This window comes from Ovis canadensis, chromosome 12 (genome assembly GCF_042477335.2).
Source record: "Ovis canadensis isolate MfBH-ARS-UI-01 breed Bighorn chromosome 12, ARS-UI_OviCan_v2, whole genome shotgun sequence".
Taxonomy (NCBI): domain Eukaryota; kingdom Metazoa; phylum Chordata; class Mammalia; order Artiodactyla; family Bovidae; genus Ovis; species Ovis canadensis.
This window is the reverse complement of record NC_091256.1, coordinates 44,398,414-44,414,856: the sequence shown is the minus strand read 5'-3', so window position 1 is coordinate 44,414,856 and position 16,443 is coordinate 44,398,414. Positions and strand designations below refer to the sequence as shown.

The window sequence follows — 16,443 nt, the reverse complement described above, 5'->3', positions numbered from 1 at the left end:
ATTAATAAACTTGACTGTCACAGACAAAGAGCATGCAGAAAAGCATTCCACAATTTTGACAGGGTAGGGGGACTAAGGGACACAGATGAAATAGCACATTGGAAAAAAGACCTTGGTTTTATCTGACTCTGCCTTTCATTAGCAGTTGGGCTTGGACAGACAAATCAGTTGACTTTCCAAGTTTTAATATCTTCCTCTATCTCTGTCAAGTGCATTTAGATTTTTCAGTTTTAAAACAAAAAAAAAATTCTACAAAATTTATAAAGTTAGGAAAAAGTAAAAGCAGCACTGGTTTTACTATTTAAAGAAACTGCAGAAAAATACAAAATGGTTTGTAACGTGCAATGTAGTATTTCCAGAGTAGAATTCCTATATCATTGCACATGCCCCGCTAAGGTTATATTAGTGAAGATCTGGATACTGTATTCATAATGTAACTCTCTCCTTTCACATCATTCCTCCACCGGGTCCTCCCCTTCCTGCTTCAATCTCTTTTGCTGGTTTTAATGCCAGCAAACGACTGTATGCACTGTAAGCTTAACAATAAAATCATTTTAAGCAATGCATTTTCAATCAAGTGCATCATCTACTTCACTAAATTTCTCCCAAGCGGGTAAATTTTCATTAAGAGAATAAAAACATGCATTTAAACATTCAGAAACAGAAATGTACCATTTTTAATTTTAATTTTAATTCTGAGTGCTTAAAAAACAAAACGGAAAGATGTATCCTACCCTATTCCCTTAGGAACGTGAATGCGTTACCCACCCAATGAAAAAACATTCTGCTTGTTCATCTTCCTGCTACACAAACAGCTTTGTCGTCAGGCCCTTCCTAGTCCTTTCTTCATCGTGATCTAGTAATTTTACATGGATCACCTTGGCAATGCTTGGACAGGCACTGTCCCTGTCTTCCTGGAGCTTACATTAAAAAAAAAACAAAACAAAACTCCGCTAAACACTAAAAAAAAAAAAAAAAAGCCCAGAGATTTTATGACTTAGGATCCAAATCCCACATCTTCCCGCCCCTGGTTAGGCAGCTGCTAATTCTTCTTCCCCTGGCAATGAGGGGACCCATACCAAAGCCCACATTTGAATCTCAGGACAATGAAGTCGACAGGAAGCCACTCTCTCCTCCCCCGGGTTACTACGGAGCCACAGCCTGCGCGGGTGCTGTGGCCCGGCGGGCTGAGTGACACCACATCTTCCACGCCCTCCCACCACGTCCAAAACGCTCTTCGCCAGACCTCTCCATACCGCCCCACACCCCAAAACCAACCACACAAAAAGGGTAGACACCGGGAGCTGCTCAGACCGGGAAAAACCCCTTCTCCAGCTGCAGCGCAGCCATTCCCTCCACTGCTCCGCCCGCACCCCTGCAAACAGCTCGGGCGGAGGGGGCTGCACAAAGCCAGGACAGCCAAAGACGACTCAATACGTGGACACTAGCAGGGGAAGCCGGGCCGCTGGACCAGGGGACGCGGGGTTGGGGTGGGGGGTGGGGGGGGGACTCTGGGGGGATGGGCGTCCCCGCCGAGTCCCAGGTCCGGGGGAGGGGGCGGCGCGCGGAGCCTCGGGGAAGCGCCCCTCGCCGCTGGCCCTCACCCTCGCCCGCTGCGGGCCGCGCCCGAGCCCCCGCTGCAAACCCGAGGAGCAGGGTGTGGAAAGGCGGCGGCGACGGCATCAGAGCGCATCACTTACCCCTCACTGCTGAGAGGCACCGGACGGGGGTGCGGGGCGCGCCGCGTCCCGTGAGTCTTTCGCAAGCGTCCTCCCCCACCCTGTCGTCGTCGCCGCCGCCGCCGCTGTCGAGCTCTGGGCCCCTCGGCGCTGCTGGGCAATAACGTTATTCCACACACGCTCCGCACATAGCGGTAACGGCAAGGAGCGGCCGCTCAGTGCGCAGGCGCCTGGGGAAAGGGCGAGGAGCCCGGCCCTACCCCTTCTCCGGCCCAGTCCCGGCGAACTCCTACTGCGCAGGCGCCGAGCACAGACAATGAAAAGGAGTTGTGCGGAGGGTCTCAACCACAGGCCTTTCCAGCTGCTGACTGCGCAGGCGTACGCCGAAGACCTGCTTCAACAATGAACAGGACACGGGCTTTAGCTGGGACCGCAACGGGCTGGGACTACAGTTCCCAGCGGGCAGTGCGCCAACACTAAGCTGCTGTCGGGTCGCTGGGCTTGATAAGATTGCGTGTCAGCCGCTTTCACGATCTACGCCGTTTGGGAAATTCAGAGCTTCTTTTTCCTGAAAATTTATTTAGCAGTGTTGAGAGATGTTGAGGCTGAAGGGTGTAGGAGCTCGTTATTTGCGTTCTTGAGAATCCTCAAGAATCAACTGCATATTAGTGAATTTAGAAGAATAAATAAAGCCTTTCAACGAGCCCTTTCTGTCAGTTAGGTGGTCCAGACAGTAGGATGGGATGAAGGCAGGACTAAGCCTGACTAGGCTACAGAAATGGGCGGAGCCTCCAAGCAGTCTCTTGGCAACCGGATCTGGTCGCCAAACTGCCAGAGCGTGAGCTTCGAGCGCGTTGCCCTCTGGGAATTGTAGTCTTTGGGCGGGTTCGTAGGAACTTCGAGACTGTAGACTTAGACACTGAGGACTACAGCTTCCGACGTCCACCACGAGGCCCCGAGGGTGGAAAAAGGCCCGAAATCTCCGGGATTCCTTGATCCCCTGTGACAGCAGCTGCAGGAAGCAGGCGGGCGCATCCTCGGGGCTGAGGCCTCTTATTCTTGGAGGGGAGGACACTGGACACTTCCGCACGCAACTCCCATCTCTGGCCCCCGAGTGTGTGCATGGCGAAGTCCCCGGAGAACTCTACCCTGGAGGAGATTCTGGGGCAGTGTCAACGTAGTCTCCGGGGTGAGTTTCTCCGAACCTCTGTGCCCTAGCTCCTTGATACCGGGACCTCGTGGCTGGGAGTTGACCTGGTGCGATTCTTGACACCTTGGTCCAGCCTTTGCCAGACTGCAGAGAAAGAAGATGGATGTTGCTGTGGAAGGATTAAATAGTTGTGTTTGTTTTTACGTTTAAGCAGCGTTGTTTCCCTTGATTCCCATAGTGACCTGAACCAACTCCCTGATTGTCTTGGGCATCTTTTTTACCCGAGGCCCGCAGAAACTCTTGGATGGCTATATGCCTGTTCTGTCCAGTTCTCATACCTCTCTTTATAATCCAGTAAATTCCTGATGCTCTCTTTACACATTCAAATTATGTGTAAAATTGAATGTGGTTTATTGGACCCGGGGCAGGGGAGGGGGGTCGGGTGACCACTAATAATTATTTTAATCGCAACAGCTTCTATTTAGTGGTCTAGGCTATTTACATATATTAAATCACTTAAAACTTACAACCTTATGACTGTCCTTCTACACATGGGGAAATAGAGGTCGAAAAGGTTAAGTTAGGCCAAAGCCAACATAGCTGGTTAGTGGAAGAGCCAGGTATTAAATTCAGTTAGACTTATCTGCCTTGAAAACCTGTTTGTCTTTATTAATCATGTCTCAGTTACTATTACTGAAACTTTATTTAGTTAATTCAGATTTTCTTACTATAGTACCCAATGAGTAGCATAAGAAAATCTGAATTAACTAAAGTTTCACTAATAGTAATCGTGATATCATTAATAAAAGTGACGTAGATAGTCTATCATCTTGAACATCCCATATAACATCTAGAAAACCTCATTTCTCTTATTTTAAGGTAGAAGTTATGATATTATCTACATGGTTCTTGTGAGGAGCAAATGAAATAATTCAAATAAAGCAGTGATTCTTCAGACTTTTTGTTAACTCTTAGCCGTAAGTAAAAATATATTTTATATGAGTCATATATATAGGCTAGGGGCTTCCCAGGTGACTTAGTGGTAAAGAACTTGCCTGCCAATGCATAATACACAGGAGACAGGAGTTCAATACCTGGGTGGGAATGGTTCCCTGGAGGAGGAAATGGCAACCCAGTTTTCTTGCCTGGGAAATCTCAAGGACAGAGGAGTTTGGCGGGCTACAATCCATACAGTCGCAAAGAGTTGGCCACGACTTAACCACTGAGCATGCGCGCATGCATACAGACTAAAACAAAAGTTTCATTAAAGAATATTTATTCTACTAGAAGTAATTCACTCCACTTTCTGTTCCTTTGCCTTTTCTTAACCCTTTAGGTCATGACCAACAGCTTTACAAATATTTAAAGCATTTAAAACGCTGACTCATTCATTAATTTAGTGCCTACTATACATTAGACATACCACATGCTGAGAATATCATAAGGAACTACACAAAGTGACTGTCCTCAGGAAGATTTTGGATTAACGCAGTGAAGGACAGTAAAATAGCTACAGATTATCACGATTAAAAAAAGAAGAAGGGTAAAGATCAGTACTTGACACATAAGCCCTTGTTAAATGTTAGCTGTAATTTATAATTGGTACTTGTGGCAAAGTGAAGATTTTTTGAGGGGATAAGAGACTTGAATCTAGTGAGTCTAGACTTTGAAAGGTTATTACCTATTGTTTCCATCTGTCAGCAGTGTTATAAACTGTCAACATTCTCAGTATTCTAACTGCAAGAGTAAAATCACTAGTCTGGATGAACATCTTCATCAGCCTACTGATGTTTCAAGAGGTGTTAGATACAGAAATAACCACTTCTAACTTTTCATTTGAAAATAAGAAAATACTGTGCAGAATGATAGTACCAGTGGCATTTAATTTTTGAGGTTGGTTAAAAAAAAATTCTGTTTTCCATTATGTTCCTCCTAGTTCTTCTCCTTTAACCTTAGTATGAACCTTTATTTAAACATTTGAGACTATTTAATATTAGGCATTTTGATGCAGTTAATTTCAAACTGTTGTAGTCGTGTCCGACTATTTGCGACCCCGTGGGCTGTAGTCTACCAGGCTCCTCTGTCCATGAGATTTTCCAGGCAATAGTACTGGAGTAGATTGCCATTTCCTTCTCCAGGGGATTGAACCCGGCTCTCCTGCATTGTAGACAGACACTTTACCGTCTGAGCCACCAGGGAATTCATGTATTTAATACCCACAATACTGCTTTCAGTAATTATAGAGTGAAGAGTTCTTATTCAAAGATAAGATATTTTAAAATGAAATAAAAATTTAGTGTTATAACAATATAAGATAGTAAAAACATAATCAAGAGCAAACAAAGCAGAGAAAAGTTTGTTATTAATTTTTAGTGATAGTTTTAACAATAAATTGAGAAATGCAACTAGGAAATTTTCATCGGTTTTCAGCACTTATCATTTATTTAGTAGCATTTTAATTTTTATGTTTATTTATGAAATAGTTTATATAACAGCTTATGGAAGGAAACAAAACAGAACTAATACTGAAGAGAAGCACAATCAGAAGTTCTTCACTTCACACATTATCAATGACCATTTTTAGATAGAATAATTCCCGTTTAAAGTTAAAATGTGTTTTTCTGAATAAACACAGTATGATGGCATTATTTTGTATATGAAACTTCGTTATTTTAAGCATTTGTGTCTGACAACTCTAGAATTGTGTTGCTATACAATCAGATAAAATGCAAAATGTAAAGTTCTTTTGTTTTTTCCTACTCACCATTACTTTCCCAAAATGTCTTGTCTAGTTCATTCTTAAAGAAAAGGTCATAGATATTCTTGATCTTTCCTCACAAGTTATTTCTCTGGTTAACTCAATAACTATACATGTAATCATTACTAATTCTTTCCTTTGTATCTAGCCAGGAAGTAGACAAGTAAAAATGCAAAATGGTTTTACAATTTCCCCATGATAGTTTCTTGTTTTTATAGCTTTCCCTCATTTCTTTACTTTAAATATAATTTTTTGAATTATTGTTAATAGTATATGAAGAATCTGAAGTTCTGATATAAAAAGCAGAGTCAGTGTTGCTTTCTTGCTTTTGAAACTTCAGTGAATTCTTGCCTCTCTTGAGTCTAATGACCCCATGGCAGCCGTGGAAATAGAGCCATCTACAGACTCCATACTCACCACTCATTCTTTCCCTGACGCCTTTCACATGGGGTCACCCTCTGGGCGTAACTCTTGCTTTGGATTGTCTGTGCCCTCACTGAGAATTGGAATGGTATAAAGACTCTTCTTCAACGTAACAGTTCTGGCAGACAAGCTAGAAAGCTTCATTGCCCTGCAGATCTGTAATGTGCGCCTACATAGGAGATGATCTCAAAGTTTGTTTTCAGTGGTGAGCATATCCTAGGTATCCTGGGAATCACAGTTTAATCTAGAGCGAAAAGTGACTTGCCCAAGTATGGTTAGGTGTTCATTCACTCTTCAGGCATCTAAAATTCGAGACCCACAGAATTATATTGCTAATTGTGAAGTATAGCAAATACCCCTCCTCTAAATTTAACACATCATAGTACAAGGTCATGAGGTGTAAAATAAACTAGTTCTGTTATAGTATAACAGAAGACTCAGGCTGTTTAAATTCTGTACGCTTGAATGTAGGAATATGATGTTAGAAAGAAGGCAAGAACTTGTCAGAAATTCAGTGTCCCAGCCTTAACAACTGAATCATGTTTCGAATGTTGCTGCAGTGTTAGCTGTGATTCAGTTTTATGCCTGTATACATTACTCACCTACTCTCCAACTTCCTGGCCACCTTTGATTGAGTGGGCATAAAGAAATGGAACAAACGTACTGAAACAGAAATGCATCATTTACTTTCTGTATGCGTTTTATATGGTAATTCCTCCTTTTTCTTTCAACGTTTTGTTATTTTAGGCTCTAGATTGAATTTATGGAAGAATATGATAGAGTCAGAGAAAAGAATGGGAAACTAGGATCCAAGTTCCAATTCTAACTGTTGCTTTTCTAATAACCATCTGTGTTACCTTAGGCAAGTTAATAAACTGTTCTTGGATTCTTGTTTCCTCATCTGGAATATGAAAAGTTTGGACTAGGAGGTAGGATTATTGCCAGTAGGAACCAAGGAGATGACAAAATGTGTGATGAAGTCAGTGGAAGACACTAGGGAATAGTGAGGCTATGGCCAAACTGGGCAGTTTATGCTTTTTCTGAAAACATTGCAATTACTTTCTTGCTCTTTCCCTCTTTTCTTCCTTCCCTTTCTTTTATTCTTTTCCCTTCATCCTATTCTATGTGGGTCAAGCACATAGAAAGCTTGGTTCCCCTTCAGCCACTATCTCAGATCTCTAGATCTGTAATGTCCCTTTTATCAACACTGGATTGGACCACATGAATGATAAAAAGTTGTGTTTCCTTATGAGATTAAGGAACTAGGTTCATGGAAAGTGAGAAGTTGAATATGGGAAGAAAATATAAAATCTGGGGGGGATGATCTTTTCCTTGTAAGTTGATTTAGTTTGATAAAACTGAAAATAATACTGATGTGCCAATTTTACATAAGTAAAATATAAACAAGTGTTTTTTTTTTTTTCATTCCAAAGAAGGATACATATGTAGAAGGCTGATGTTAATCTTATTAGTCCATAATTTGGTCACTGAATTAACCAGTAGTGATGTCATCTGGACCTTTGGCATACTTAAGGAAACATGTATATAACTTAAGTAAAAGTTCCTCTTTTTCTGTTTTACTCATCAAACTTGTATTTCTTCTTCTTTTTTGTTTTTGCTGTTCTTAAATGTGTTCTAAAATTTTAAAATAGTGTGACTACTATAAGCCAGCAGTTATCAATCAGGGTTACTTTTTTTTCCATCCTTTAGGCACACACTCACACACATTGTCTATGGCTAATGTTTGCTTATTTAACTATCAGCTTCACTGAGACCAAGACAGGCAACAATGTAAGAAAGGCCCTGGAAGCATTCATTATGAAAATAAAGAAATACAATGATTTGGCTATTAATAAGTAAGGATTGGTAATGCAAATGAAAATTTTCAAACATTTAAATTGACATTTTTGCTAATAAAATTTAAATTACGTATATTCATTTTTTGTTTTATATACTTATATGGCTGTTCTTAGTAGTTTTAACTTTTATGACTCTTTCTTTTACCAGAATACCAAAAAGTAGTAGCATTTCCATTTTCTCCTCCCTAAAACTAATGAGGTAAAATAAACAAAACACAAGATTTCGCAGCCCCCAAAGCATGTTTTATAAGTAAATAATCATCCATGAAATAATGCAGAACCAAAACAGTGGTTTGGTGCTACAAGATTATAAGGGCATTTTCACTTCTTAGACATGTTTGTGCAGAAAAGAAGAGACCAGTTTGTTTCTCAAGCTTTTGAGATTTTTTTTTAAGAGACTTAACCTCTGATCATTTCACCAGTTTATGCTAAGGTTTTCCAAGTTTTCACTTAGTGATACTCCTCTGAGAGACAAAAGGGAGGAAAGGTAGCTTGAAACATGCTTGTGTGCTTGCTAAAGCAGCCTTTTTTTGGAGAGCTTCATCAAAGCCCACTGCAACATTTAAAGACATGATTACTAAAGAAGCTCTAAAAAATAGCCTTAGAGTATGACTATTGCTTCATGTATTAGGCCTGGAAACAAAATGGAACTAAAGATGAATTTCAAGTTCTTGATCACAGTAGGTATAACAGCTCCTGACACCTGGATCAGAAGTGCCTCATGTTGGTGGTGATGGCAATGGGTTGTGTGTGCTGCCTACCACAGTGGTAGAATAGCTCAATGTCCTGACCTCTTTTCATCAAGTTGTGCCTGTGGTTCCGGTGTAGCAGTGTGGGTAGTCTCTCCTCAAAACTAAGCACTGCCTATCTTGTTTTCTTACTATCAGCCAGCAGTTAGCAATCAGGGTTACTTTTTTTTTCCATCCAGAAGACATTTGGTAATGTCTGGAGGCACTTTAGATTGTCATAACTGGCAGGGAGAGTTTTACCAGTATCTAGTAGGTAGAGGCCCGGGATGCTGCTGTACAAACGCAACATATCCCCTTACAGTTAAGAATTAGCAAGTCCAAATATCAATAGTGCTGAGACTGAGAACCATAATCTAGAAGTAGAAAGGTTATTACTCACAGCATTTGCTTTGTGAGAACCGTGCTTGAGACTAATTACAATTAAGGATACAGATTGTTTTGGCTGATAATTGTACCTAAGTTCTGCCAGTCTGGCTAGGATAACTTCTTTAATAGGAAAGTGACAGGTGCATAAGTCTTCTCAGTTGGTACAAAAAAGAAAAGAACCAGGTGTATCCCTCGTAATGCGTATAGTCAATCTTCTTGATTTCCCAACATCCATTCATCATTAATGATCTTCCAGACACTGCTCGTAAAGATGTTTACATTCTTATTTGGATTTATCTTTCACTTCTGATACCAACCAGTTTTAACACATTTTTTCAGCTATTAGAGTCTTGCGATAGTAATTTTTTTTGTGATTTTGTAGTTTCTGCATACAACTTTTAGTCTCTTTAATCATTGTAACTGCCAATTACAAAACTGGTTTTTCTAATTTTGGATTAATGCTGTTTTCATCTTGGTCACACTAATTGTCAGTCCCCCAATAGACAGTGACAGCAGTCCCATGAACTAGCTGAGGCCCCATCAAGTGTGGATGGACACACGCATCTCTTATCTGGCTGTGGTTTCATTTTCTGCTTGTCTGCCCCGATCTAAGCTTGTTTTGAGAATTGTAGCTCGCTTCATGCTTAGCCTGGGGAAGTATGGTTCATTGCATGTCTTCTCAGAGACAGCTGGGCACTTCATTGGGTGTGGTTCTGCCTCCATGTCACCAGGATAACTCTCATTCACATCTCCCAGTACAGATGGAGAATGTAGACATTAATAATTCACAGTATGTATGTAAGTGATGATCCTTGGTACAGAGGGACGTATTTTCCTTATTGTTCAATGATAACATCTTGAAGAGAGGCTCGGTGTTGAACTAGGAGTTGGCAAGTAGAGCAACTAGATTATAAAAATGAATGAAACAGACAAATTTGTTGGCAGTCAGCAGCTTAAAAACCTTTTCAGTGCTCATTGTATTGACTGATATTTGGATAGTGGACTAGCAGAAATATTATTTACTTGCATTTATATTCATGCGATTTTGTAGGACTCAGAGGTTGTATTTCTGTTTGTATTTGTAATTAAGTTGGTATTCAGCCTGTGGTTGATGCTGGGAAGAAGAAATCAGGATGTATTGTGAAATCTGTTACTATCGTCCCAGGAGAAAAGAGGAACTGAGTATTCTTCCCCACTCTTGGTTATAGATAGATAAAGCTATGCCTATTAACAGTGGGATAGGAAACCCTAACTGGAACCTCCTATCTAATCTGGTTTCCTTACATGTAAGCAGAATGGGGTTAGGGCTTCCCTGGTGGCTCAGTGGTAAAGAATGCGCCTGCCAATGCAGGAGATGCAGGTTCTATTTTGGGTCAGGAAGATCCCCCGGTGAAGGACATGGCAACCCACTCCACTATTCTTCCCTGGGAAATCCCATCCTTGGAAGGCTACTGTCCATGGGGTCACAAAAGAGTTAGAAATGACTCGGCAACTAAACAACAACAAGAAGCAGCAGTTAATGGCATCTGGGGAGTAGTGTTCTTAATAAGGGTTGTGAGACCAGTTGCAATGGCTCCAGTTGAAAAGCAGTGGGGTTTCGTCTGTCTTGAAAGATCTGAGTGTTGTTATTCCAAGGGATTAATTCTGTTTGTCTGTTGCAGTGTATATAATTACATTAGTATGTATGTATTTGAAAAGCATTTAGTATGTTTTAAAATGTACTCTTGAAATGACTTTAAAATATCCCTTACCTCCTTAGTTTGTTTCAGGATACATTTCTTGAAAATTCCTTCTCTTCGTCTCTGATCCTAGCAACTGAAGTCATTCATTGCAAAAAAACCCAGACCTTGTATAATCACTAAGAAAAGTGGGATAGTTGTTGAGCTCAATGTATTAGTATTTCACATAATGCTATTTTCATAGTACGGTTTAACACATAGTCTTTAAATGATAAAAATTCTAAAAGATTAAACAGGAATATCAGGAAAGGGATTAAATGGTCTCATAAAACTCTCCCATTATTGTAAGCTAATGAAAGAACTCTACCTGTAGGAATTTTCAAGTACACATCTTTTTTTTCAGCTTTCCTTTTCCTAATATAGCTTGTTAGCTTTTAGTTAGATTAAGTATAAATAAGTAATTATCCTTTGTCTTATAGATGAAGTCATTTGATGGCTCCACAGAGCCTACTTTTAGAGTAATTCAAACCCTCTGTTTCCTTTTAATGGATGCAGTAAAGATAAGTGCTTTATTCATAGGTATCAGTGCAGAAGTCTAAAACTGTAACACTTGGATATTTCCTTTTCCTTTAACGAGTCTCTTTAGAAAATACTGAGTTATTTAAAAAAAAACTATTGCTGCTTCTCATTTTACTGGAACCAGGAATACATCTTATCTAGACGTTTTAAAACTCATGAGGAATAAATGGAGGCCAGGCTTGGTTAGTTATCAATACCAAATTCCTGTCAGAGAAAGGTCTGTGTGGAAATAGGATTGGTGTGGAGAAAATTGCAGTGATAAATTTATTGGGTCTCTTGTGTAAATTATCGAACCCTGACCTAAAAGACCTATTTTTGTTAGTTTACTCAAGGGGAAAATGAGTTGCTGTAAGTGAAGGACCTATATTAGAGATTTTGTAAGACAGAGAGTATTTTTTTCTATTAAGGTATGGTTATTTTTGTCTGTTTCACACATTCAAATTAATGAGCTTGAAGGAAATAGAATCTATTATTCAAGGTCCTGCAGAATACATATTTATAAATATATTTTCATCCATGATTGGTAATGGAAAGATTTTTCATTTTTATAGGTTTCTTAGGATTCTCTTATAGGTATTAAAGAAGAGGAGTTTTTCTCCTGAATACAGAAGAAGTAGGTCTAACTTGTCAAGAAAGGGCCTAGATCAGAACAAAGAACTTCATTGGTGTTATTGTTATGCATTGCTCTGAATTAAGAAAAGATTTTACTTAGAAAAAGGTCTCCTCTGAAGATGTTAAGAATTATTTTGATGGAATCCATTTGAGATAGATAATAGCAGTACATGAACTTGCATGAGAATTCACCTTTTTCTAACATAAATTTCTATGTTAGCTATATATAAATATTTAATAAATACATGAATTAACAATAACTTTCAAATACAGATGGCAACATTTAAAAATGATGACTGAAACCTGGGTCTCAGCTCTAATGTAAAAGGAACATTTTTTGTTACAGTTAATGTTTCTAGATTGGAACTGGAGACTTAATTATAAGAGATTAGCAGAAGTAACAAGTTTAAACCTGAAAAAGTGTCTGGTCTTTAACGAATGAAATTACCTATATTGCCTGATTCTCCAGTTGTCATACATGTAAAAAAATTCCATGAAACAGGATAGAGTTATTAGTAATGTCATGTCTAGTGTCGTTAGTATATTATAGTATTAACATATAATGCAGTATCATTACTGGGGTTTCCCCAGCGGCTCAGCTGTAAGAATCTGCCTGCAATGCAGTAGATGCAAGTTTGGTCTTGGATGGGGAAGATCCCCTGGAGGAGGGCATGGCAACCCACTCCAGTATTCTTGCCTGGAGAATTCCATGGACAGAGGAGCCTGGAGGGCTATGGTCCATAGGGTCACGGAAGAGACACGACTGTAGCGGTGAGCACGCATGCACAGTATCATTACTATATTAGTATTAATGTAAGACTTGGATCCTTTGCTAAAGATGTGTTTGGGTGAGTATTTCACTGAATAGTTATTTCAGTTACCTTTTGTTGCTTATCAAGCACAACCCACTCCAGTATTCTTGCCCAGAGAATTTCCATGGACAGAGGAGCCTGGAGGCTACAGTCCATGGGATCGCAAAGAGTTGGACATGACTGAGCGATTAAGCACACACACACACACACACACACACACAAGTCACTCTAAAGCTTGATGGCAGAAACCAACAACCAAAAGCATTTTTAGTGTCTCTCACAGATCTGTGGTTTTACCAGACTCCAGCTGGGCAGTTTTCAAGTCTCTTTCATGCATTGTGGGTAGATGACCTCTGGCACTGGAGTCATCAGGAAACTCTGCCAGACTTTTAGTGGGGTTGGGCTCCTTTCCTTCTCCTTGTGGTCATCTCAGGGGCTCTCCTTTCCATATGGCCTCTTAGTCTCTCTAGCAGGGTAGCCAGACTTCCTACTTAGTGGCTTGAGGCTCACAAAAGCCAACACTCCAAGAGGGTAGAAGCAGCAGCTACCAAACATTTTAAGGATGTGACGGGTCAGGCATTGTGTTCCTTCCAGTGCATTCTCTTGGTGAGTGTAGGTTACAGATCCACTAAGTTTCAACCTGGGAGAGTACAAGGATGTAAGGGTGGGTTCTTTGGGGGCTGTTTTTAGAGATGAACTACTAGAGTAATAGACCTTAAAATACTTAATTTAAGACTTATTATGTTAAGTCTGTGGTAGTGAGTTTAAACTTCAATTCTAAGGGTAATTAAGCATAGTAACCAAGAATTTCTACGTAAGATGTAGTCAGCCAGCAGTATATAAGTACAACTATACTAAGTACAGTATATAAGTACAACTATACTGCTCTAAGCACATCAGCTATTCAAATCTTGATCAGAACTAGGCCAGGTGGTCAGCTGTCTCTTAATGCTAGAGGGCCATGTGGCCCACAGGGACAAGGAGGCTTCTTTGGGTAGGAACTTGATGTGGTGGAATCCCTTTTGCCAGTCTTGCCTATCTACACCGTGCCAAAAGTTGTAGGGGAGTCTTTAGGCATTGAGGAGTCAGGATAGTGCCTCCTCTGTGAGATTATTGTTTGGGAATGTGAAGAGGGGAAAAGCTCTCCCATTCAGTCCTCCTTGGCAGTAGAGCTATGTACAGTGAATGTCAATCACAGTGGTGTCAGGGAGCTTAGAGATCATTAAGTCTAACCTCTACCCCATGAACTTAATCTCACGTTTCCTCTGGCATGTTCCTCACCAAGCTAGAAGTAAAGCTGTGCTTTTTTTTCTCCCACAAAGTATCAGAAATGCTTGCTTTTCCTTTAGAAATTGCCTTCTCAAGTCCATGTTCATTTGGTCACCCAGATTTCACTGGCTCTGATTTTCATCATGCTATTGCAGAATGTGCGAATAGAAGCATTCACCAGTTGAAATGTGCCCTGAGAGAAGGTGACGTCACTGTTGGAGAAGATATGCCAGATCCTTCTTTTAATACCAGTGTAGGAAATGAGGATGCTGGAAATGCCTGGTGTGGACTACAACACAGCCGCGCCGGTGAGTGTGAATGTCAGTCCTAACCCGGATGACACACAGTGAATTCTTAAAACTCCATCTAGTAACAACACCAGTCTGTCCTCTGCTGCTAGGATTTTAGCCAAGAAACACAAAGCAGCTAATCTAGTTCCATTTCTTTTTTTTTTTTTTTAACCCCCTTTGACTTTCCTATGCCTATAGGATGTCAAAGCAGTGATTTCTTAAGGTAATTCCAAGCTGCCTCTCCAGCCTCATTCTTCTATCTTCCTCAAGCCATGTTCTACTCATGCCACCCTATGGCCGTGCTTCTCTGCTTTGCACGAGCCATGTGTTCCAACTGGTGTTTTCTCACCCTTTTCTGCATGGTGATCTCCTATACATCCTTCACACTCTCTTCTCTGTGAAAACAGGCACAGTTACGTGCTTCCTCTTCTTAGAGCATTATAGGCAGACCTAGAGCTTCTTTAGGTAGACTTAGAGCTTATAGTCTTGTTTTATATCTGTTAGTTCTATAGCTCTTGCTCAGTGGATTCTTACCTCTTAAATGATAGAGATTTTCTCATGTTTGTTTTTGTGTCTATCAATAGCACATTTTGTGATGCATAATACACAAATATTTCTTGGACTGATGCAAGGATAGATGAGTGATGATAAACTATGGATTTAAAATAAGGTGAATAAACCCATTGCTTTTGCTCCATAGTTAATCAACTCAAAGCTTTGTTGTGCCAACAAGCAGCTAAGGAAAGTGAGGTATCTCTAAGAAGACAAGAAACATCCCCTTCGGTAAGTATTGCCATTTACAACCCGACAAAAGCATTATTTTTCTATGTTTTAATTTTGTGTATCATTTTAGTAGTACATGTGTTAAACAGATTCTGAGCTGGGCATGCTAATAGTGGAAAGCATTAAAAGAAATGGTCTTCCCTCTGATAATTATTTTGGCCGAAGAAGAGACTTCCATAGCAGAGGGGATTCTGAGTTTTTTTAATTTATTATTCACTTGAAAAATGTGAGTGAGTAACTAGTTTGGAGAATTTACTTTGCAACTGTTAGCAAATATTTTTTTAAAAAGGAACAATATGTGGAAAAGATTAACCATTGCCTTTTTTTAGAATTTATTATTATTATTTATTTTTGGCCGCTTCGGGTCTTAGCTGTGGCATGCAGGGTCTTTGCTGAAGTAAGCAGGATCTTTCATTCGGTGTGCAGGCTTCTTTCTAGTTGTGGCGTGTGAGGGCTCAGTATTTGTGGCATGTGGGCTTAGCTGCCCAGGGCCATGTGGGATCTTAGTTCCCCTTCCAGGGATCGAACTAGCATCCTTTGTATTGAAAGGCAGATTCTCCTAGAATCTGGTACCAATGATCCTGCATACAGGAGCAAAGGAGACACAGACATAAAAAGCAGATTTCTGGACTCAGTGAGAGAAGAGGAGGGCGGGAGGGTTTGAGAGAACAGCACTGAGACGTGTGCATTACCGAATGCCATATGCAGAATGGATGACCAGTGTGAGTTCGACGCATGAAGCAGGTCACCCATGCCCGGGGTTCTGTGACGACCTGGAGGAGTGGGCTGGTGAGGTAGGTGGGAGGGGGTTTCAGGATGAGGGGAACATATGTATAGCTATGGCTAATTCAGGTTGATGTATGGCAAAAGCCATCACAGTATTGTCAAGTAATTATCCTTCAATTAAAATAAATAAATACATTTTTAAATAAATAATTAAAGAAAGAAAGAAGGATGGATTCTTAACCACTGGACCACCAAGTCCCTAACCATTGCTTTTATAGAGGGGCATATCTGTATTTTTGTTATTTTTAGAATTTACTTTCTAATTCTAGCTGTCTTTCATTTATGTTAGATGTTAAATTTGAAGTATGTAATCTTTTTCTACATTTAAAAATATATAGTTATAAAATTGTATGAGAAACTGTACTCTGTTTCTTCTGCAGCTGTTTTCTACTGCTGTTGCTTTAATGGAGCATATTATTTCTGAATGAAGCAGTGTGATATAAAGCCTGAGATAGGTGTGAAGGAAGGGTGGAAGTGAGGGAGCGTACTGTGAGGGAAGCGTATATGTGAGGAGAAGATGGGTTGGAGGAAAGAGTGCTATAGAGAAAGGGTACTGTGAAGCAAGGACTGGGCCAGGTTTAAATGGTCAAAATGATAGTCTATGCTTTAGGGTGATCTAGGGCCTATCATGTACTCTCTCACCAGGTTT

The 16,443-nt window shown here is 40.3% G+C and overlaps 2 protein-coding genes across 30 annotated transcripts in view; one reads left to right on the top strand and one right to left on the bottom strand.

The window, feature by feature from the left end:
* Nucleotides 1-2,453, bottom strand: part of CEP170 (centrosomal protein 170) — a 137,125-nt gene extending 134,672 nt beyond the window's left edge. For all 22 annotated transcript variants that reach the window (XM_069545523.1, XM_069545529.1, XM_069545525.1 and 19 more), the window contains exon 1: nt 1,701-2,453. The gene's annotated coding sequence lies outside the window, so the exon portion shown is untranslated. The remainder of the gene's footprint in view (nt 1-1,700) is intronic.
* Nucleotides 1,835-16,443, top strand: part of SDCCAG8 (SHH signaling and ciliogenesis regulator SDCCAG8) — a 243,423-nt gene continuing 228,814 nt past the window's right edge. For all 8 annotated transcript variants that reach the window (XR_011247670.1, XR_011247669.1, XM_069545550.1 and 5 more), the window contains exons 1-3: nt 1,835-2,868; nt 14,091-14,243; nt 14,926-15,008. Coding sequence is in view for 6 of the 8 variants with exons in the window: in XM_069545550.1 (XP_069401651.1) it covers nt 2,802-2,868; nt 14,091-14,243; nt 14,926-15,008 (303 nt within the window). In the remaining 2 variants the exon portion in view is untranslated. The remainder of the gene's footprint in view (nt 2,869-14,090; nt 14,244-14,925; nt 15,009-16,443) is intronic.